At 45.4% G+C, this 23,866-nt stretch overlaps 1 protein-coding gene across 1 annotated transcript in view; it reads right to left on the reverse strand.

Moving 5' to 3' along the window:
• ZW10 (zw10 kinetochore protein) overlaps positions 1–23,866 on the reverse strand; it is a 187,447-nt gene that overhangs the window by 120,749 nt on the left and 42,832 nt on the right. The window contains exon 6 of the mRNA XM_069224379.1: positions 16,182–16,340. Coding sequence (XP_069080480.1) covers positions 16,182–16,340 — 159 coding nt within the window. The remainder of the gene's footprint in view (positions 1–16,181; positions 16,341–23,866) is intronic.

Below are 23,866 nucleotides of genomic sequence, written 5' to 3' on the forward strand. Positions count from 1 at the left end.
CAGTGTGTCCCAGACCTCTGCCATCTTGGATCCAGAGGTGTGAGGGCACTCTGGAGGCCTCTGAGTGACCAGTGCCAGCAGGTGACATCAGAGACCCCTCCTGATAGGTGCTTACCTAACTAGGTGGCCAAACCTCATCTGAGGGCTATTTAGGGTCTCTCCTGTGGGCTTTTCCTCAGATAACAACTTGCAAGAATTCACCAGAGTTCCTCTGCACCTCTCTCTTCGACTTCTGCCAAGGATCGACCGCTGACTGCTCCAGGACGCCTGCAAAACTGCAACAAAGTAGCAAATGACTACTAGCGCCATTGTAGCGCCTAATCCTGCCGGCTTTCTCAACTGTTTCCTGGTGATGCATGCTTTGGGGGCTGCCTAGCACCTTTCGTTGTTGCAGAATCTTCAGGTTCTTCCATCTGGAGGTGGCCATTTTGCACCTTCACCCGGAGTTTAGTGGGCTCCTGCCCCCCTGGACACTTTTGCGACTCTTGGACGTGGACCCCTTCCTTTGCAGGTCCTCAGGTCCAGGAATCCGTCTTCAGTGCTTTGCAGTCTGTTGTGGTCTTTGCAAAATCCTCTAACACAACTTTAGTGTGTTTCTGGGGGAAATAGTAGTACTTTACTCCTACTTTCCAGGGTCTTGGGGTGGGGTATCTTGGACACCCTTAGTGTTTTCTTACATTCCCATCGACCCTCTACACACTACACTAGCCTAGGGGTCCACTTGTGGTTCACATTCCACTTTCTTAGTATATGGTTTGTGTTGCCCCTAGGCCTATTGTATCCTATTGGATTCTACAGTGTTTGCACCACTTTCTGACTGTTTTACTTACCTGATTTTGGTTTGTATATTTACTCCTAAGGGAGTATATCCTCAGATATTTTTGGCACATTGTCACTAAAATAAAGTAGCTTTATTTGTAGTAACCCTGAGTATTGAGTTTCTTATGATATAGTAAATATATGATATAAGTGGTATAGTAGGAGCTTTGCATGTATCCTAGGTCAGCCTAAGCTGCTCTGCTATAGCTACCTCTATCAGCCTAAGCTGCTAGAACACCTCTATTCTACTAATAAGCGATAATTGGACCTGGCACAAGGTGTAAGTACCATCAGATACCCACTATAAGCCAGGCCAGCCTCCTACATTCACTACCCTCTGTTCCCCTGCCAAAACCACCAGAGTTTTTCATAACAACATCAGTGGCAGCAGTTTCCACGCCTAGAGCCAAAGTGCAGTTTCGATTGGTGAGGGTGCACCTTGCCCAAATCTGTGTGTTGTAGGTTGTCCTTTTCTTGTGCACATCAAAATCAGATAAGCAGCCTCTGTGATCCCAGACTAACAGAGGGGTATAGGTGGTTCAAGGCACGTCCAGGGTCCAGCCTTCCCTCACTGTGAAAGTACGTGTCGTGGAGGGGCATGAGCAATCAAGGCATGCTTCACAGATGCCTGCTGAGGGGGGATACAAACACAAATCCAAGTCCCAGGTCCCTGCTCCCTTTATGGCAAGCCCCCACACCAGAAATGCTTCCTACACTGAGCAGTCTCACAGTGTCCTACAGGGAGCCAGTAAGGAACGCCACTAGCCTGCCACTCCCACAGCCAAGGCCAGAGGCAGACCTTTCCATGCGTACCACTTTGCAGGCACATGGATATCCTCTTTGCCAGCAAGTATGTGTGCTGCGCCCTCTTCATACCCCAGTAAGGCCCCCCCATGGGCTGATTATGGGCTTCTGCCATCAATCCTTCCGCAACAGTCGATCCCTCTGGTTTCTGCCGGAGATCTCATTTGTCTGGGTTGGACTTCTAAGCCAGCTGGGCCCTCATGGTCTAAAGCGTAGGCTGCGGCTCAGTGACCGCTCACAATCTCCACAATTCGCTCCCCCACCTGGTCAGTCTCTTGTGCTCCAGGTCCTTACTCTGCCTGCCGGTGTGGGATCAGCTGCAGTCAGCAGGTCCAACAGGCACGGCAGCATTCACCAACCACGCTCTGTAGAGTAGCCGGTTGTACCACTTGTACATTTTTTTTTTTTTATTGAAGCTCTCTGTGCTCCTGCTGACTCCTTCCTGCTCACCGAGCAGCTTCTGTCCAGTTTCAACAATAGTAGGACGCACCTGTCCAATCTTCTTTCCTTGCATCATGAAGCGATTTCCACTGGCAGCTGCACACAGAGATGCTGGGCAGTAGGCAGTGCTGCTCTCACCAGCCAGCCGTCATTTTCTGATTCAAAGCATTCAGTGCTCCCACTGCCTCTGTCACTTTCAATGCCTGGCTCAAACCAAAAACAAATGACAGCATGGCACACCAGGCAGGACTTCTACTCTCATTCACTCAAGCTAGCTTCAGCGGCGTTCGAACCCAAATGATGACTGATTTTGGCCTCCAACAGCCTCACTACAGTGCAGTCATTTTGCTTGGCAGTTCTTTGGCGCCTTCTACTAGGGACTTATAGGTAAATGAAATGTACTAATCAGGTGTATGCCAGTTTTACCATGTTTGCAAGGGATAACACAATCACTTTACCATTGATTAGCAGGAGTAAGGGGAACAGAGGCAATAAAAGCAGTTCAGCAAAGGCTGATCCAGAAGAAAGGGCCAGGTTCAACAAAAGCTTTTCACTTTTAATATTTAAACATCAACAAACTTTTAAATCCAGCTGTGCAGACAGAAAAGTCCTATTCATTTTAAGAGATGTGTACCCCTGCCTAGAGAACCCAATTGTACTGTTGTCTGAATTTCGAATTATGATTTTTTATGTCATAGGCAAACACAAATTATGCGTGTTCGCCAAAACATATGCTTGACTCACAGACTCCAGTCTTGGTGGACCGAGAGGGGTGCCCAAAGCCGTACCCTCATAGTGGTGGAAGGCTATGGTCCAACAAGAGTTATGAAGCACAAGCATGATGGTGGCAGCATACCGTGTAGTGATCAGTAGGGGTGAACAGGTCTTTTTACCCTGTGCACTGGAGTGAGGCCCACAGGCTCACTCACTTTTTTAAAGTTCTGCTGCTGAGTGCGTAACTCACACTTGGCCTACATCTGGTAGATGAAGAGAGCTGTGAAGCGCAGGATTAGTTACTGAGCTGGTTTATGTGTGTTTGGGAAGGATTCAGTACAGAAGTAGAGCAGTACTGAGCAGTAAATATGGGGTTAGTGCATGTGCTTAGTTTATGCATGTCTGAGAGGAATACAATACAGGGAAGATGTAGTGCTGTGCACTGAATGCGCAATGAAATGCATGGGAAGGGAGTATGTGAGCTTACAAAAAGTACAGTACATGAAGGGTTGGGCAGCACTCACATGGTGAGTGTGTGCATGCTGGCAATAGCACATCATGATACAATACAGAGAAGCTACAGTACTGAACAGTGCTTGCAGACTGAATGTACGTGTATATGTACTAGCACAATGCATGGAGGTAACGGCACTGGAGAGCATCTGCTCTCTGAAAGTACACTAAGTGGGCCTGCAAAGGTACATAACATGGAGGAGAAGGTTCTATTTTGGGAAGCCCAGGCCTGCCTGAAGATATGAGGAGTAAAGGAATCCCCGCCAGAGAGATCTGTGTATTGCTGCATTTCTGTGAGCTGGTTTTGGCACACACTTGAGGAAGAGAGAAAGAGACTCCCCCCTTACACTTCAAAGAATTGCTCCTTGATTCAGTGATAGATCACAATGGGCCTGGACACATCGCAGCATGGAGATGGATGGGGATGATAAGGGAATCCTGGGAGCCCAGGATTAACCTTTTGTTGAACATATCACTGCCGCTGACATCTTTGGTATGTGTTGTCAGACAATTAGCTTTCCTGATGTGGCACATAGCCTAGAAAGAAGAAAAGTGTGCACGTTAAAAGAAGCAGAACCCCAACATAAAACTTCAAAGACTCAGGCCCTAAATCACATTTGGTGTCTGGAAATGGACTATAAAAAGGGGATGTTGGGACCTCAAACTTTATCATCTGCCAAGCAGTCAGACAGTTTGTGTGTGAGAAGGGGAAGTTCTGCAAGAATTCAGCCTGTCACCAGGACTGGGGGCCAAGGGCTGCTAGTCTACCTGCTAGGTGAGGGGACATCACCCAGGGAAGACCACATGCCCTGAAGCCTGGAGCTCCAGCACCTGCCTACTTGCAAAGACCAGTGTGAGCTGTGAGTAGGAGGAGAGCTTTGAAGGGGATGAGGTCCAATTGGGAGCCCTGGCAAGACAACTCCACGAGACAGGTATGAGGGAAAGGCTGTGCACGGATTGGGTCACTGCCCATGTACAGAAGTGATCCGGCAAACCCTGTATGCCAGAAGAGGGCCGCCGAGGACTGAGTGACGTGCGGGAAGCACCAATTCATAGGGTCTTGTACCGCCTTGCTGTGGTGACACAATATACAAGAGGGGCCCACTGTTTAAGGTACTGTTGCCAGAATGTTGAGACGTGTGTCCACTTTAGCGGTGACCCCGAATGCCAGGAGGGGCCGCCGTGGTGTGGGCAAGTGCATCAGAGGAGTCCGTGTCTAGGCCAGAAAGTCTAGGGGCAAACCTGTATCCCAGAAGGGGCTGCCAGTACCAACACTGCAAGAAGTTTGAACTGTTGCCCAGGAGAAGACTGCGGCTATGACTGGCGAGTCGAGCCCACATACCAAGACCTACCCCTGACTGACCCTCCCATAGCACATCCCCCACCAATGGAGAGCCGTGAAGGGCGCCCCTAAAGACACTGGACCTTTGCTGGGTTCTGGTCGGGAGTTTGAGGATCGAATCCTCCCCCCACACCCCTGTTGCCACCCCCACCCCTGTACCATCATCATGGGAGAGACTGACTAACCTCATTTTCACAGGATGGGAGTCTCTCCAGTCACTGGGAACAGCCAGCAGCGCTGCTTGAGGGAGAGAGTCTGCACCTGCTGGGTACTGACACACGTACAGCGAGCAACCCGACTTCTTTGAACAGGATCAGGGTTTGTGAACACCCGCAAACAGGGCACTCGCTGCATCGTTAAACTCTTCCCGTACTGCAGGAACAGGTAAGACTTGAACTGAGCCTCTGGGGCCCCAGGGGATTCTGTGCCAATGGTGCTGTTGAACCATAGACACTTTTGACCAATTTCGAAAGAGTCAAAGGGAAACTCTTGAGCATTCCCAGGGATGGGGCCACAAGTGGATGAGGTAATAACTCCAACCATTTTACAAGGAAGAGGCTGGGACAAGGATTTGCTGTTAAACACTAGCACATCGACCTCTAAGGAATTGTGTTATTACTTACCAAAGTCATTATTCCTTTGAATGTGTAGAGTTTGAAATAAAATTCTTCCTTTCTTATAAAAGCAAGTATTTGACTGAACATTGATAGTATTATGTGCACTATGATGTATGAATTGTGTCCTCTCACCTTTATCTATACTCCCCGCCCCCCCCCCCCCCTCTTGGGGGCTTTTGACTGCTCGTCCACAACTACCACTGAAAGTCAGGTGCAGAAGGCATACTTGGCCCAGCTGCTCAGGATCCATTAAAGGTTGGGCCCTGGAATATCAGGAACAAAGGGCTTAACCACCACAGCAGGACCCAATTGCCCCTGATTGTCCTGTGACCACATTGGTATTCTTCTTTGCTTTCCTATACGTTCGGACAATCATAGTGTGTGGTTACAAGAAGATTGGTTTCAAATTCACCATACCAGTGTCTCATGAAAACACTTTTCACATTAAACTTGTGTTTGTTTCATCACTGTCAATGGCAGTTAGGAGATAGTTATGTTAGTGGCTTGTAGAACTGAAGCTGGGCCTCAATAGTGGTCACCTTAAACTATGAACATTCTGGCAAATTAAGGTGTTGCTGGGCATTTCCAGGCAAGTGTTAAGTGAACCATCTCAAATACTCAGCCTTGGTTTGGTGAGCAACCTCAAAGTTAGTGCACAATATTTTGGAGTGATAAGCCAGACTGTTTACACTGTGAAGCCGGGTGAACACCAATTTAAATGGAAATGACTGAATGTATAATCCTCAAGCAAAAAAAAAAAAAAAAGAACAAATTGAATTGACTTTGCTCACAAGGTCAACCATAATAGAGATCGGCAGTGGCTTACTAAGCTATTTCAGAGGGACAGTTTAAGTTCATAACAGAATGTGGCACAAACTCAACTACAGTCATGGGTCCAAGAGATTAATAATTAATGTAGTGGTGTACACAGCAATGAGACAATTATAACTTGGAGGGAAAAACAATAAAGAAAATAGAATTCATCCCATTTTGATGGAAATAGCAAATCATATTTTCCACAATTAAAACAAATCCGAGCTCAACTGAGCAGGTATACCTTTTGATATTTTAATTCCAGTTAGCTCCTTTAGCTTCACAAACCTCTCCACTGTGCCTAGTTGGCACACTGTCTACCTGCTCAGTTTCTTGCTTCTGCGCCAGGTAACCTTCCTCAACAGAAAGCCTATTACAACAGCAATTCCTCATATTTCCCTAAAGTGTTCAGAAATCCATAGGAGACCCCAAACTCTCCAAGTATGTACCCATAAATTTATCTTGCTCGTTGAGTCAGTAGAAGTCCATCACAGGCCCAAGATGGATGTATTAATTCAAGATGAGAGGCAAACAGCATAATAAGTTACTTTGTTTTTTCAAGTCTTTACAATTGGTTGTATGCCTTTAGCACAGGAAGACTATTTGTGGTCACCCCACAAACCCATTCTATTTCTGCTAACAAAAGAATTGCCTTACCTGCCCAAATATATAATGTAAACCATTACTAGTGGTGACAGTACTGTTTTTCCTATAAGCTTTCCCTTAGCCATAGAAGGTTGGGCCCTGGAATATGAGGAACAAAGGGCTTCAACCACCACAGTTGGGCCTAATTGCCCCTGCATGTCCTGTGGCCTTCTGACACCGCCGCACATGAAAAATCAAGAAACGCTGTGTGATGTGGAGGTCTCTGTACCCAATTCTATGTCAGGACACGGTGGAGAGGATTAGGCTTTAGCTTTCTCCACTTTTATTTCCAGCAGCCATTAACATCATGAAGATTCAACGAAAACACTACATTTCCCATGAGTCCTAGGGTAAAAAAAAGAAAACAGTTCATTCAATCAGAGTGGTGCAAAATCATATAACCATAGAAGACTATCTTCCTATTTCTTTGCTGCTCCAGCATAAGATAAGGGACTTAGTTCTTCTCTGTCTGTTTGCTAAAGTTATCCAGCTCTGCGGCGACACCGAGCAAAAGGTCAAATTTCTGGCTGCAGTGCACGTCGCTTGTGTTTTATTGCATTTTGTGTGCTAACCCTAATTTTTCCCTTAGCGCAGATGTAAAAAAGTTCTTGCTCCTACGCGGCCGCTTCATTTTGCCTGGATTTAGTGTGCGGTGTGGTCTACCGGCTGCTAGAGGGCCTGCGCACTTAATTTACATCGTGCTCTGCACGTCTCTACCTCTCGGCGGCCAGCTCGCCACTTTCACTTGTTGGCAGAGGCCACAACTTCTAATGGGGGCTGTTAAACACTTGGGCCTCTTTAGGAGCCACGGCCTGGATACTAAACACCCGCTATGCAGATAAGACCATCCTCTGTTGAAGATCCGATCGGGACGCATCCCCAGGCAGCCTGTATACCCAAAATAAAGAGGATGATAGTCTGCCCTTTACGGTGCCTTTATACTTGTGGTTTGAAATTGGCAAATATTACACACATACTGGGCCTCGCCCTCCATTAGTACTCCCTTTACTCTGCCTTATCTTTCCAGGGCCCATTATTACTGTCCTTGGCCACCATTATGGAGGGTTTTGAGGATTCCAAGATATATAAGGAGGGGGAGGGCATTACTTACCTCCCAACTGATGACTAGCTCTGTCAGGTTATGGACACCTCTATCTTCAAGGTGGTCACACAGCTGGTGGAACCATTGGAGAAGAAAATAGTCCAACTACAGGAGCAATTCCAGAAACCCCTCGGGCAGAGGAAAGACAATACTTGGCCCTTGGCCCATAAACCTCCAGTCCGTCCGACCATACACAACCCAGAGGTTAAGTGCAAAACTCAGACGACCCAGGGGTTGATCTAGATTGCTATGCGGATCTTAAAAAGGCCTTTGTGGACTTTCAATACCTCTCTTTCAATTCCAAGAACCCTAGCACCTCGGGCCCCCTTTCTTTCCTCCTTCCCCCAGTGACCCTGCAGATGGGGTGGACTCCTCTTATACCTCAGATGGTGATGTGGACTCAAGCAGGTCATTACACCTGTCCGCCAAACCCTTGACATAAGATAATGACCATCAGGTCTAATCCATTAGTCCCTGACTCTGACATGTTGGACCCAGACAAACCTTTACACCCATGCTCTGTGGCATGGTGCCTGGTACCTAGGGTAGCCTCTTATATAGCGGTCGGATTGCAAAAACCGCTAGATAAGGAGGGAAGGAGTTGTCTCCGACCTGAATTCCCTAAACCTTATTTGGATGGTAAAGTGGCTCTTACTCCTGAGATCGATACAAAGATAGGCACTTTCTAGGCAAACTTTACCTGGGATCCCAAAAAAGGGATGGACCACACCAGGTGTTTGTGCCAGGATAAGCTCCAGGACATAGGAGGATCTTTAGCAAAGTTTCTATACCTGGAGGAAGATGCTAAGGCACCTGGCTCCCTAATCTCCCCTGAAGCTCTGTCTAACTTGGCTCAAAGAGATATAGGTGGTCATTACGACCCTGGCGGATTACTTCCGCCAGGGCCGCGGGACGCGGTGGCACCGCCGACAGGCCGGCGGTGCCCCGCGGGGCATTCTGACCGCGGCGGCTTAGCCGCGGTCAGAGAAGGGAAACCGGCGGTCTCCCGCCGGTTTCCCGCTGCCCCCAAGGAATCCTCCAAGTCGGCGCAGCTTGCTGCGCCGGCTTGGGGATTCCGACTCCCCCTCCCGCCATCCAGTTCCTGGCGGTTCTCCCGCCGGGAACCGGATGGCGGGAGGGGGAGTCGCGGGGCCCCTGCAGTGCCCATGCCAACGGCATGGGCACTGCAGGGGCCCCCGTAAGAGGGCCCCAAAATGTATTTCACTGTCTGCCTTGCAGACAGTGAAATACGCGACGGGTGCAACAGCACCCGTCGCACCTTCCCACTCCGCCGGCTCGATTACGAGCCGGCTTCATGGTGGGAAGGTCGTTTTCCCCTGGGCTGGCGGGCGGCCTTTCGGCGGCCGCCCGCCAGCCCAGGGGAAAACTTGGAATACCCTCCGCGGTCTCTGGACCGCGGAGCGGTATTCCTGACGCGCAACATTGACGGGCGGCCTCCGCCGCCCGTCAATGTTGGAATGAGGGCCATAATTTTCTTAGGGAACGCCAACTGTGCAATCTTAACGGATCGCCAGAGATCGCTCCTGATCAAAACTGACCCAAAATTGGGGGAGTTGTCTACTTTGGAAGCGGGTCCCATTGCCCAAGGAAATCTTTTTGGGGATCCATTTGTCCCAGAACAGGACAAGTTTGTATATACATTCACTTCCCTAGACAAGGCCCAGTCTTCCACTAGAAGAATCTTTACTCCCAGTGTTTTTGCTGCAGCCGGTAGTGGTAGGGGGCACTTGACCAGCTGAGTGTTTCACCAAGCCTCTCTTTGAAGTGCAGATTCCCACGAGGTCAATGGCAAGACCCCTCCAAATTTGTGAATTTCTACCCAACAAGAAGCTACACCCGTCGTTGGGGTGACAGAGGTGGTTCTAGAGGTACCGGCACCTACAACAATTCCCAAGGTAAGAATACAGAACCCAGAAGGGTTAAAAATTGGGGGCAGGTTGGCAAAATATTTGCATACTTGGGAGACTCCTTCATCAAACGCTTGGGTCCTTCAAACCGTAAAAGGTTTCCAAATAGAGTTCAACAGGGTTTCCTATCACCCTCAGAGACCAAAACCTCTGATCTTTCCTCAGGAACAACCGAAGTTGGTGGATCAGGAGACTGTGCATCTCCTAGAAAAGGGTGTGATTGTTCCAACCACCTTACATCCATCAGGCTTCCTCAGCAATCTTTTCTAGGTGGAAAAGAGGGACAGCGCCAGGCTATCAGTTAAGGGGAATTCAACAAGTGTCTCGTTACCACCACTTCATGTTGGAGGGAATTCATCTGCTCAGAGACCGCTTGCAGGTAAGCGATTAGATGGTCCACCTGGACCTGAAGGAAACCCATCTAATGATTCCAATCCTTCCCACTCAAAGGCTTTTTTTTTTAAACAGTTCCAGTGGAGGTCTCAGATATTCAAATTTACGTTCCTCCCTTTTGGGCTATTTTCCGCTCCATGGTGTTTCACCAAAACGCTAAATCCGGTAGTCAACACGTAAGAGCTCAGGGCATGCATCTTATTTTTTATCTGAACGATATCCTTCTTATGAACCAATGCCCGGTATGTTTGACGCAACACTTGCAGTGGACTATCCACCTGCTGGAATTCCTTGGATTTGTGGTCCACAAGAAGAAGTCTTCCCTTTACATTTCCCAGTCTCTACAATTCCTGGGGTTTTCGTTGTAGACTATCAAGGTGACCCTCAGTCTCCCGTGACGCAAGCTGACGAAGATATGACACGAGCTAAAGAGAATTCTGGCCAAACCACGGATTTCTTTGCATAATTTAGCACAAATTGTGGGGCTCCTCTCATCCTTCATCCAAGCCATCTCTCTGGGTCCCCTCCATTATCAGGAGTTGCAACGTCTCAAGATTTTCCACCTTCAATGGGGTCTTACCTACTCCCAATACATTCCTCTCTTCACAGAAGAGAGAGAGGAGCTACAATGGTGGATTTCCCATTTGGAAGATGTTAGGGCTGGCATCCTTGGCGTGGTCTACCCTAACTTTTTGCCTCTACTTCCCAGGTTGCTGCTGTGTGCTGGGCTCTGTCTTTGCTGTTTTTGTTACTCTAGGCACTTTACCACTGCTGTCCAGTGCTAAAGTACAAGTGCTCCCTATGTAAAGTGTATGTGTAATTGGCTTTTTCATGATTGGCACATTTGATTTACTAGTAAGTCCCTAGTAAAGTGCACTAGAGGTGCCCAGGGCCTGTAAAATCAAATGTGCCCCCATGAGTAGCCCTGTAAACATGGCTCAGACCTGCCACTGCAGTGTCTGTGTGTGCAGTTTTAAACTGCCAATTCGACCTGGCAAGTATACCCACTTGCAAGGACCAAACCTTCCCTTTTTATACATGTAAGGCACCCCTAAGCTAGGCCCCAGGTAGCCCCATGGGCAGGGTGCAATGTATGTTAAAGGTGGGACATGTACTGATGTGTTGTATATGTCCTAACAGTGAAATACTGCCAAATTTGGTTTTCACTATACAAGACCTATCCCTCTCATGGGTTAACAGTGGGGCTGCCTTTAAAAATTCTTAAAGTACAGATTCCCTTTGAGAGGAGATTGAAATATGGAGTTTGGTGTCTCTGAACTCACAAGTTAAAAATACATTTTTAGGAAAAGCTGGTTTTTAAATTGTTCATTTGAAAATGCCACTTTTAGAAAGTGGGCATTTTCTTGCTTAAACCATTCTGTGACTGTCTGCTTGTGGATTCCCTGTCTGGGTCAGACTGACAGTTGGGCTGTTTGTGAATCTCCTCTAGACAGTGACACACCGGGAGCTGGGGTGTAGCCTGCATATCCTGATTAGCCATCTGAGCTAGAGTGGAGGAAGGAGTGGTCACTTACACCTGAATGGGCTGTGCCTGCCTTCACACAATGCAGTCTCCAACCCGCTGGTGTGTGTCTGGGGCCTGGCCTGGCCAAGGCAGGATCGTATAAACAACTGAGACTTTACTTTGAAGTTTGCCCACTTCAAAGGCAGAAAGGGCTATAAGTAGTGGATAAAAAACCCCAGACTTTAGATTTCTTCTAGATGACTTCCAAATACAAGAGGAACCTCTGCCAAGGAGAAGAGCTAAAGAGAAGTGCTGCCCCTGGTTGTGTCTGTGCTTTGTTGGGCTATCCTGCAGTTGCTGCTTCTGCCTAAGAAAGGGGACAAAGACTGGACTTTGTTGTGTATTCCTGCTTGAGAAAAATCTTCAAGGGCTTGAACTGAGCTTGCCTCCTGTTTTCAAGTCTCAGGACCATCAAAAGACTTTCTCTGCCAGCACCTGGACTCTCTGCTGAGATCCTGGTCAAGTGGTGCCCCATCCAGTCCCTAGGCCCTTGAAAGGTGAAGTTGGCTGAACAAGAACTGAAATCCACGCACAGAACACCGTGTGGAGACATTTTCGACGCACCACCTGCAGAGTGGCTGAACAATGATGCGCCACCCGCTTCGCTGCAAGAATCAACACTCTACCTGCATCACGGCTGGGAGATCGACGCATCGTGGCTGGAGAAATGACAACACCAGCTTGCGACTGCTGATGAGGCTGTAAACCCTCTTGTTGCATGATTTTCTAACACCGTGCAACCGGATTTCTCACGCATCGTCACTGAGCGCAACATCAGCTTGCAGCTGCTGATAAGGACGCAAACCCTCATGTAGTGTGGTTTTCTAACAACCTGCGCCCGAATTTCTCATGCATCATTACTGGGAGTCGAAAACCAACGCAAGCCTGTGTGGATCCGAGGCGCCTGTCCGGAAATCAGCGAATCGCTCTCTTGCGAGGGAGAAATACGACGCATCACCTACCTGACTGGAAATCGGCGAATCGCTCTCTTGCGTGGGAGAAATACGACGCATCACCTACCTGACCGGAAATCGGCAAATCGCTCTCCTGCGTGGGAGAAATACGACGCATCACCTACCTGACCGGTAAAGAAACAATGCACAGCCTCACTTGCGAGTAAGGAATCAACGCATTGCTGACTTTTCCGACACATGTTCGTCCGTGCAGCTTTATTTTTGACTGAAAAAAAGGTACTTTGTGTAAAATCAACGTTTCCATTGTTTTCAATAGAGTAAGACTCTTATTCTTTTTAAAGTTCATATTGTGACTTGTGCATGTTGGATTTTTGCTGTTTTGGTCTTGTTTGATTTAGATAAATATTGCCTGTTTTTCTACACTGGTGTGGCGTCCATTTTGTAGGGTTTTCACTATATTACTGTGTGTGTGTTGGAACAAATACTTTACACATTGCCTCTGAGATAAGCCTGACTGCTTGTGCCAATCCACCAAGGGGGTGAGAAGGGGTTATCTTGAGTGTGTATCTCTACTGCCCTGACTAGAGTGAGGGTCCCTGCTTGGACAGAGTGCAAACTGACTGCCAACCAGAGACCCCATTTCTAAAAGAAGGCTGGAATGGCCGAGCAATTTTCGTCTCCCAACCCGACCTTGTGATATAGTTGGATGCCAGTAGCTCAGGTTGGGAAGCACGTTGCAGAGAATATTCCAGAGGAGGAAAATAGGCATCCGCAGAACAGGCTCTGAAACTGTCTGGATCTTCTAGCAGGTTTCTTTGCTGTAAAATGTTGGACCAAAGGAAAAGTGAGTGTTGTGTCCTCCTCAAGGTGGACAATGACGCTGTGGTTTGATATGTCAACCATCTTGGAGGGACACGGTCAAAGTCCCTGTCGGACTAATTGGCAATCCCGTCACTGGAGGGATAACAGTCTATGGAAACTTCATCTGAGGGTGTTTGGACAGATCGCTGACCATCGGGGTCCTTTCTACAAAGACCTCTTTACCTCTTGGCTGGACTGTCAACTGGACAGATATTGCAGATGGCGTCCGGACACGGAGTTCACCAATGCACTTCTAGATTGGAGGAAGGAGTTGGGGGACGCGTTTCCACCGTTCACGATGATAATGAGACTATCCACACCAAACTGGAGGCAGAAGGTGGATCTGGTGGTGCTCAAACCGATTTGGAGGTCTTAAGTTTGGTTTCCAGCTCTAATGGAACTTTCTTGGGATTTTCAAGACCCTCTAACCCTATTTTCGGATCTTCTCTGGGATCCCCAGGGCAATCCTCATCAACTAGTCCTAGCTGGCTCCCTGTGTCTCATGGCTTGACGGATTACCAAGAACAATGGAAAGTCTCAGGAATTACACTAGAGGATGCCACATTACTCGCTAGACCCTGGGCAGATAACACGAATAAAAGATCTCATTCCGCCTGGTATCGATGGTTGCGGTCTCCAACGCCAATTGGATCCCTTGGGGGCAGATATCCACGTCTTGAAGTTTGTAGCAGCTCTAGCCTCGGATGGTATGGCATACAGGTCAATTAAAACATTCCAATAAGCTATTTCAGAAGACCACTTACCAGCAGATGGTCACCTGGTGGGGGAGCACCCTTTGGTCTGCATACTCCTGAGGGGTATTGATTGTGAATTCCACCCAAACCCAGGTATTCCACGCTGTGGGACGTCAACCTGTTTAAATCGTGGCCCTCCAATAAATATTTATCAAGGAAACAAGTATCATCTAAATTAACTATGTTGTTGTGTCTCATTACCTGCCGGAGAGTTTCGGATACGAGAGCTCTGGATCTAACAGGTGGGGTATTTACCCTGGAAGGGGTTACTTTTCGTACTGCCTGTCGAACAATTTTATTTTTTTAAATTGTCTCATATCCAATGTTTCCAGATGCCCCAAAATTATGTGTGGTTAAGGCAATAAAAGCATATGAAACTATGAAAGAGGATGTTCGTCATCCAGGGGAACAACAGCTATTGATCGCGCTTACTAAACCTCACAACGCTGTTTCTTTCCCTACTACTGCCAGATGTGTCAGATGGGCCATGCAGGAAGCTGAAATTGATACTTCCCAATTTGGAAATCATTCGGTGAGGGGTGCCATGGCATTTAAGGCTTCTTCTTTGGGTGCTAGACTGGAAGACATTCTCAATGCAGCTGACTGGTCTTCAGACTCTACTTTTAAATGTTTTTCTTTCAAACCAATCACAAATCTGGCAACTGCAGTAGTGGAAAAGCTTTCAAGTAGCCTACTCCTCGGCTCTGGGTCTTAACATAGAATGAACATTTTTCTAGTCAACGTAGCTCAAAGTTTCAATTCTATTAAGGACACGGAGTTGAGGATTAGCCCACCTCTTTTTATGCCCACTTGATGGAATATGATATTTCATTATGTTTGGATTATTTTCATTAATGTAAATGTGCATATGAAAGTTTGTTATGATGGTATATGATTAGATGCCTTTAAAGAGTTCTTTCACATTGTATACTGATTTAAGTTCTCATCATAGGACTACAAAATACTTATATTTTGATCCTTTCCTTAGGGACAGACTCCGGTAACCAGGAGTGATCTTGGAGAGGGCGCTGTGTTCTCATGAAGAAAGAGGAGGATAGACAGTCTTCTATGGTTGTTATATGATCTTGCACCTCTCCGAAAAAATGAACTGTTTTCTTCCCCCCACCCCCAAAAGGCTTCTTGGGAATTGTAGTGTTTTTGTTGAATCTTCATGATGTTAATGGTTGCAGGAAATAAAAGTGGAGAATGCTAAAGACTAATCCTCACCTCCATGTCCTTAATAGAACTGCAACTTATTCGTTACAGTAGCTAGGATATTTTTCACTATGGGTGAGAGCAATCTTGGATGACATTGTGTCAGGTGGAGCTTTTTCATTTTTTTGGCCCAGCTGGCCTTGCAGCAGGCTGCCATTGAACGGGATTGATGAAGGTACCTGTAGGCAGATTAGAAGGGGCCTTACAGGTGAGGACACTGTCATGGTCCAAAGCTTGTTTAAAAAAGTGTCAACGGTGCATTCAAAGCATTTGAAAGACAAACGGTTTTCATTAACCACCAGATAAAGCTTATTGTTGTCTATTTCTTAGTAAACTGTACTATTGAACAATATCAAACGTCATTATGCTGGTATAAATTGTTGGCAACACCTAGATTGAAAAGAAGACTCCCAAAAGAATGAGATTAACCTACTTCAGGGTAGTCTGCCGTGCTCTGTAGAAGAAATGTGCGAAGTAAACAGAAGAGGCAAGTGGGTGATGTGTCCCAGAGTCTGCACACTTACCTCAATTTGTAGTACCTTTTTTTTTAAAATTACATTCTGCCCTGCAATAACTTTCAGATTAATTCTTTATAAACACTGGATTATATATATATATTAACAAATACAACAAAACAGATGAAACAAAGCTTACTGGCTGCTCTAAGGGTCAGTCACTTAATGGAACTGCTGCTCCATGAAACCTGAATTACTCACATTCAAATACTTGCAAATCCAACAGTGTAACACTGTTTTGGTATAAAATAATTAAGAAACTCACTGAAGAATTTAAGTTTGGTCTTGAGCTCCCCAAGGATAGCAAAAGCCTGGAGGACAGAACCTAGGTGCAGCGCCTTGCCATCCTCCTCTTCCTCAGTCTCTGGCATCAGTGCAGACAGATGCAGCTCAGTTTTCACAACTGACTCCAGGGTGATGGGCTCTGAGAGAGGCAGAAGGAGAACAAATGATTAAAAACAACGTAGGACACGGACTATGCCTCTATTATTCCACGAAGGCAGTGTTCAGCCACAAAGGGATTCTGCTTACACCACACATCTTTGATGGCTTGTGAGTGTTAAACTGCACTTCACCACCCTTGGCAGCTGGCTAAATAGGTATGGTAATACTGGACAGAGTAGGCAAAATCTTACAAACCTCCCAATAAGAACAAATGCCAAAGCAATTGAGAAACAGCAAACAAAATTTCCCAATATGTTTTCAAGGAGCTAAGGTGAATGGCTTGTTGGTCTTGATACAAAGGATATGTTAATTTCATGGATATTGTGCTCTATAGTAGATTAATGTGGAGTTCCAGAAAAATAATTCTGCTAATTACTTCACATGCGACCAAGGAGCAAAATTAAAGGTTCTGTAACTAAATCCCAAATGTAAAACAATTTATCATCACTAACGCCAAGAAAGGGAGACCAGTATTGGGTTAATGTTCCTTCAGTATAGATCTCCTGGATGTGGAATCAACTTTCCATGTTGATAATCACGCAACAGTATTCACTCATGTTTAAGAGGCAGCCTAGGTTAATTACTGTTATGGTTCTCAATTTTTATGCACAATTGCAGATGTAAATTAATCCATTTCCCTTTTCATTGAAAATATAGAAACCCAGAAATTAGCTATCCCTTTGAGTGCTTCTGCATGCCTTTAAACCTACCAGGTCCGTAGCTATGCAAATTAAAAAAGAAAAAAAAAAAAGACCAATTCCCTTATGAATTTTAAATTGCGGCGGGCTCAGAAAATTGACAATGACAAACTACGCTTTGAAGCACCCTTCCAGTCTCCAGTCTTGGACCTTAACTGCCGGAAGTGTTTGACCTGTGGGAAAACTCTTGTGAGTCTGGGAGGCCAACAGATGACAAACAAAATCAACTGTCTTGCTTGTACTTTTGACCTAGGTCTTTTAGACAGACAATTACCTGTTATGTAATAGAGTTCGATTAAAACAGTTGTACAAATCTTACATTAAGCTACGATGGAGAGAGGTCTGGCTTCTTTAAGACTGTTTGATATCACAAATTAATAAGAAGCAGACCCTTGGTCAAGCATGCCGCTCCCCACTGCTGCCAATTGCTCCCAGGTAATAGACTTTTTAATCGCCAATTTCCTGCAACTCTGTTTTATTTATTGTTACTGTCCCCAATTGCCTGTAATGTTCTATTCTTACTGTATTTGACTGCAGTTGCGTTTTGGTGTTGTTTTTTTTGTTTTTGTTTTTTTTACCACTCCGACTGTTTTCATGGTCCCTGCCCTCCCGCCAGCCCCTCCCATCTCCCTGGACTACTTATGGAGACTGCGGCACAAACGTGCAGCAAACATGCCACCAGCACGGGCAAGGTGCGCCAAGGGCAAGCCCGTCTGTGCCTGTACCTCGTTCAGTGCCAGGAACTCTGAATCTCCCACCTCACACAGCTACACTGCCGCAAACCGCCCGATCCCTCAATCCCCACACACTGACAACAACTGCTGCTGCACATCTCCAGACAACCATTCTACTGCCAGCATTGCCGCTTCACCTGCAACACCGAAGCAACCAACAACGCCAGATACACCACAAACACGACTGCGGGCACAATGCCGAACGAGACCTCCATGCACAACTCCTGTGCATTCTATTAAACACATGATCCCTCATTAAACATGGAACAGAGACCTGGGACACAATCTCATCCCTCACCCCGGACATCATTTTCCTTACATGGGCCTGGCTGAACCACACAGTGCTCCCACACTGGACATCGCCATTGCCACCCCTGAAGGCTACAAATAACACACCGGAACCAAAACAACAAACACGGAGGTGAAACTGCCATCCTCTACAAGGACACCATCTGCTGCATGACCTCCTCAGACGACTCGGTCCCAAAAATGGAACATCTCAACTTCCAACTTCACACAGATGGAAAAAGCATGATCAGAAGCATCTTCCTCTACAGACCACCAGAACCACGCCCCAGCTTCTACACCTCCATCCCTGACGTCATCACCCCAATCGCCATGGACTCCAAGCACTACATCTTTCTAGGGGATCTTAACTTCCACCTCAAAGACCCCAGCACAACCTACCTCCTGGAAAGCATGAGCAACATCTGCCTCAAGAACTTGTCACCGACCCTACCCACATCACAGGACACACACTCAACCCCACCTTAATGTCCAGCCACAGAGTGAAGGAAAACCAAGTCTCACAACTCACCTGGACCTACTACTACAGTGTCCACTTCACCATCTCATGACCTACCAACAGGGGCACCATGCCCCCCCAGCTCTACGTGCAGAAACTGGAAAAAGCTATGAGAAGAGCAGTGGAACAATGCTCTCAATTCCCACCTTACAGACACAACATCCAAACCAAAACAGGCTGCAAAGAACTTCTCCCAGCGGAACAAACAATGCGCTGACACAATCACCCCCACCAAGTCAGCCAAATCGAAAGGACCTGCAGATGATGGATGGAATACTGAACAAATCAAACATTCACACCCAGTCACAGATCTGGGTTTAACCATTAATTTCTTTGCTCACCACGTCACCCCTGTTGGAATTAGCCATATGTAAATCAGTCTTGACCCTGCTCCTCATGGGAATAGTCCAACCCGAACTGCCAGGCCAGGGCCTCCCTGGACCAGAAATAAGCATCCTGGGGCATCACCTCTAATCAGCCAGGCTAGCACGCTTTAAAAAAAGTTGCAGAGTAATTTATATTTTTTATTGCAGTACGCCGTAGACTATTTTTGGAAAGAATTAAATAGGTAAAAAAGTGAAAATACAATGTAGTACACTATATTTATAAAATGGTCAGGTTGCGGTCTGCTATCTGCAGCGATTCTTTTTGCACATGTATTTGTGAATTTTCACAAATTATCCGTGAAGTCATCACGGTCAGAGATATGCAATTTATTTTCCCTTTAGTATCTCAAAAACTGCTGAACAGATTTACACCAAATAAGCGACAGTGTAATCTGCGTACCAAAAGCTAGCTTTCTGCCAAATCTGGTGCAATTCCGTCCAGGGGTTCGGGCTGTAGATGTGTCTAAAGGTCCAATGGGAATTAACATGGGGAACTTAGCTTTTTTCACCCCCTCTTTTTCTCGGCCCCGGCTGGACGGATCACCCTTGAAACTTTCTGGGCGCAACAGGAATCGCCGCAACACTTATTTGTGAAAGGTTTGTAAGGATGCATCAAACGGTGCCAACGATATAGGGAAGTCAAAAAATGCTTTTTCTATGCATGGTCTTAACTATAACCTAGTGGCGACTGCCAGTAGGTAATATATATTTATGTGCAGATACACATGTATTGTTACCTACTACAATAAAAGTAAAAATACATCTTAATCTAAAATTAGATTTAACAATAAAATATGAATATTTCATAGTTTAAGGTATCAATTTAAATGAATATTTTAAAATGTTAATTTAATGTATGGTTATATAGTGTTGAGTGGTTTTAAGGGTTCTGGGGCGTTTTTAGGAATCTGGGACGGGTAGTGTTTAGGGCTAGTAAGTAGTATTTAGAGTTCAGTGTTGGAAAGTGCTCGAGGGTTGGAAGAGGTTTTTAGGGTTTACATATGACTAACATATTGAGATACGAAGGGGTTTCTGGGTCTGAGAATGAGTACCTTAAGATTACTGCCTATTAAGTAGAATAAAAGTAAATTAAAATGAAATAAATTCAATTAGAAATATTATACATTAAATAGTATGTTCATATTTATTACTGTTAACTTACATTTAAAAGTAGTTTAAATATTACAAAAAAGAAACTATACAGATATACATTTTAAATAGTTATGCATACACATCAATATTTGTCTAGTAAATTATGATTTATAAATTATTACATTTAATTAAATCAGATGTGTCTATATATATATATATATATATATAAAATAATAAGGTATAACTGACTTTAGAATTTGTAATGTTTGTGTATTTTAATGGTTTGTAGATAAATAATAAAGTTTTCCTATAACAAGGGTTTAACCTTTGGCTTTTTTAATTGAGTTTTAATATTTTTTCTTTTAATATAATTGTATTTTAAACTATTGAGATTAGTGTTAAGTGGAGTCTCGTACAGTCGAGGAGAGTGTCGCAGAGTGCAGTATTGCAGAGTGTATGTGTGTGGAGTAGTGTAGAATGGAACAGTAAAGATTAGTGTACAGTGGACTGGTGTACTGGGGCTGGTCTACAATGGAATAGGATGTAGTGGAGTGGCGTGCAGTGTAGTGGCATTGGGTGGAGATGGGTAGAGTGGCACTAAGTGGCATACAATTAAATAGCATATAGTGGAGTGGCGTAGAGTGGAATAGCGTACAGTGGAATAGTGTGGAGTGGCTTAGACTGTAGTGGCATAGAGTGGAATAGCGTAAAGTGGAGTATTGTACAGTGGAGAGGAACAGCATACACCAGAGTGGCATTGGGTGGAGAAGCGTAGAGTGGAAAGAGGTACAATGCAGTGACGTACTGTTTAGTAGCATAGACTGAAATGGCGTAGAGGGGCTAGCATACAGTGGAATAGCATAAAGTTGAATAGAGTGGAGTGGGGTGTGATAGTGTTGTGTAGTGAGGTGCAGTGTAGTGGCTTACAGTTGAGTAGCGCAGAGTGGAGTGGCAAACAGTGGAATAGCATACAATGAAGTGGTGTAGAGTGGAATAGCTTTCATTAGAGTGGAGCGAGGTGGAGTTTAGTGGTGTACAGTGGAGTGGCGAAGAGTGGAATAGCATACATGGGAGTGGCATACAGTGGAATACTGTAAAGTGGAGTGCTGTAGAACGGAGCAGAAAAGAGTTTAGTGGGTAAACTCTAGCGGCGTACAGTGTAATAGCTTAGAGTGGAGTGGCATAGAGAGGAGTGATTTAGAGTGGAATAAAGTTGAGTGTGCTGGCATACAGTGGAGTGACATAGCGTGGAATAACGTAAATTGGAGTGGTGTACACTAATAGCATACAGTGAAGTGTCGTGGAGTGGCATACAATTGAATAGGGTTCAGTGGAGTGGTATACATAGGAGTAGTATTGAGTAGAATAGCTTAGAGTGTAATGTCTTATAGTGAAGTTGCATACAAGGTGTAGAGTAGAGGGGCGTGCAGTGGAGAGGTATAGACTAGAATGTCATTGAATGGACAGTGTGGAGTGTAACAGCGTAGAGTGGGTTGGTGTAGAGTGGAATGTAGTACTTGAAACAGATCTAGCGTGAAAGTGGGTGAACTGATGTAGCTGTAGAGGGGCAGGAATGCAGATTGTAATGTGCAAATGGTAATTTATGATAGATATAAATAGTGTAAGTAGTGTTACAGTTAGAAGTGTTAACCTACGTTATGTATTGTGCGAAAATTAGGGGTGGCAGTGAACTCCGCTCCATTCGCAGAGTTTCTCCCACTCTGCGCTCCGCTTAGAGCACGGAGTTCCGAAGTTGCAGAGCGGAGGTTTTATTACATTCGAACACACCAACTTTAAGATGCAGAGAGTGAGCAAGGAAAATCTTACTCAGACCACCTCCCAGCTAGATTTCTCATCGCGGTCGGTCGCAGATGGTCACTATCGCTCGCATTGAGAAACCTTTTGTTCGGGTTGAGGAAGGGCTGCTTGAGTAGAAAATCTACCTGAGCGTGAGAAAAGACGCAGCGCCCTCTTAGGGTGTGCGTGGTGCCGTTGGTGCTGATTTTTCAGCATGGGTGAAACCACCTGGTGCTAAAAATCAGCAGGAACGGCATGACCTAATGCACTCCGCCGCTAGCGGAAACTCTGCATACCGTGGCAGAGTTTTTTGTTCAGTGTGTTTTAGGGGCAAATTATAGGTTTAAAATAATTTTTCGCCACCATGTGCGGTATTCGCAAATTATTTGCAAAATATGCACAAATATAAACAAATTTGAAAGAAACAGACTCATTCATACACCAATTCATTCACTCATACATGTACTCAGACTCAAGTACCCAGTCACACACCCATTCAAACACTCATGCACCCACTTTCAGACCCACTCAGACACTCACACACCCACTCACAGATCCACTGACAGAGACAGGCCCTGTGGTCAACCTGCATGCGTGGCGCAGGGTTGGGTGGATATATGGGCCTGTCTGCAGGCCAGGTCTTGCAACCAACCCCCGCTGCGCACCGCCTTTAACAGTGCATGGCAGGGGTTGGAATAACGTATACTAATTTTAATTGCTTAACGTTAAAAAGAACAATTTACTTACCTTTGTTAATGCTTTTTCTGGTGGATACAGTAGCTACCTGTGGATTCCTCACCTTATGAATTCTCCTAACGCTCCAGCATTTAACGGACATTTTTTCCTAGCTCTCCACACCGACGTCACATTTACACGGCTCTGCACGCAACTCCGTCTGATGTCATCGGAGCCATAAGAAGTCCTCGCCGGCATGCTGATGTCAGTTCCACCACTTTTTTTTTCACCGTGCCTTCAAGGCGAACAGGTGATTACCGACATCACAAGCACCAACTCAATATATATACATTAAAAAAAATTATAATCTATAACATCAGTAGTACTCTTGTGAGGAAAGCCTTGAGAGCCAGATGTATCTCCCAGAATTCCAACAGACTGATGTGAAACATCTGTTCTACAGGACACCAAAGCCCTTTGATCTCCTCGTCCCCCAGATGAGCTCCCCACCCTAGAGTGGAAGCATCCGTTATGACTGTGGTCACCGGAGGTGGAAGACAAAACAGGCATTCTTGAGAGAGGTTGCCATTCACAGTCCACCATCGCAGATCCACTGCAGCATCTCTGGAGTTATAGTTACCTTAGGGCCTGAGTTATACTTACTTAAAAGAACTCTAACTAGAACTGCTGAATTTTTATGGTTTTGTATGAATACATTCAGAACCTAACTATAACATCCCTGTAACTTTTGTTTTTTTCAGTGAAATACATATTATATATATTATTTTTTATATATATATATATATATATATATATATATATATATATATATATATATATATATATATATATAAATAAATCTATCGCAAACTAAAGAACTGTCACACTCTCAGAGACTGGAATTCAATCCTTTATTCACAAACATCAACCTCTGATGCCATCTTACTACAATGACACTTTTTGACCTCCGTTTTCCTCAAAGTAGGATATTAAAAATGGATCAGTCCTTCCATGTCCTGTGTTTTTTTATATCGCCCTTGGCAGAGATCGAAACACGTCAGTGTAGTAGGATGGCATCAGAGGTTGATGTTTGCGAATTAAGGATTGAATTTGAGTCCCCGAGAGTGTGACAGTTCTTTGGTTTGCAAAATATTAGGGGTGTGGTTAAGCCCGCCGTTCGCACCAGCCGAGAGTTGCACCGCTTCTGTCTTTGTTTGTTATATATATGAATATATATATCTATACACATACGCATATTTACACATACTACTTAAAACAATAAAACGTACCTTACCTGCAAAGTGAAAGACACCTGCAAC

Source organism: Pleurodeles waltl, chromosome 3_1 (genome assembly GCF_031143425.1).
Source record: "Pleurodeles waltl isolate 20211129_DDA chromosome 3_1, aPleWal1.hap1.20221129, whole genome shotgun sequence".
Lineage (NCBI taxonomy): Eukaryota > Metazoa > Chordata > Amphibia > Caudata > Salamandridae > Pleurodeles > Pleurodeles waltl.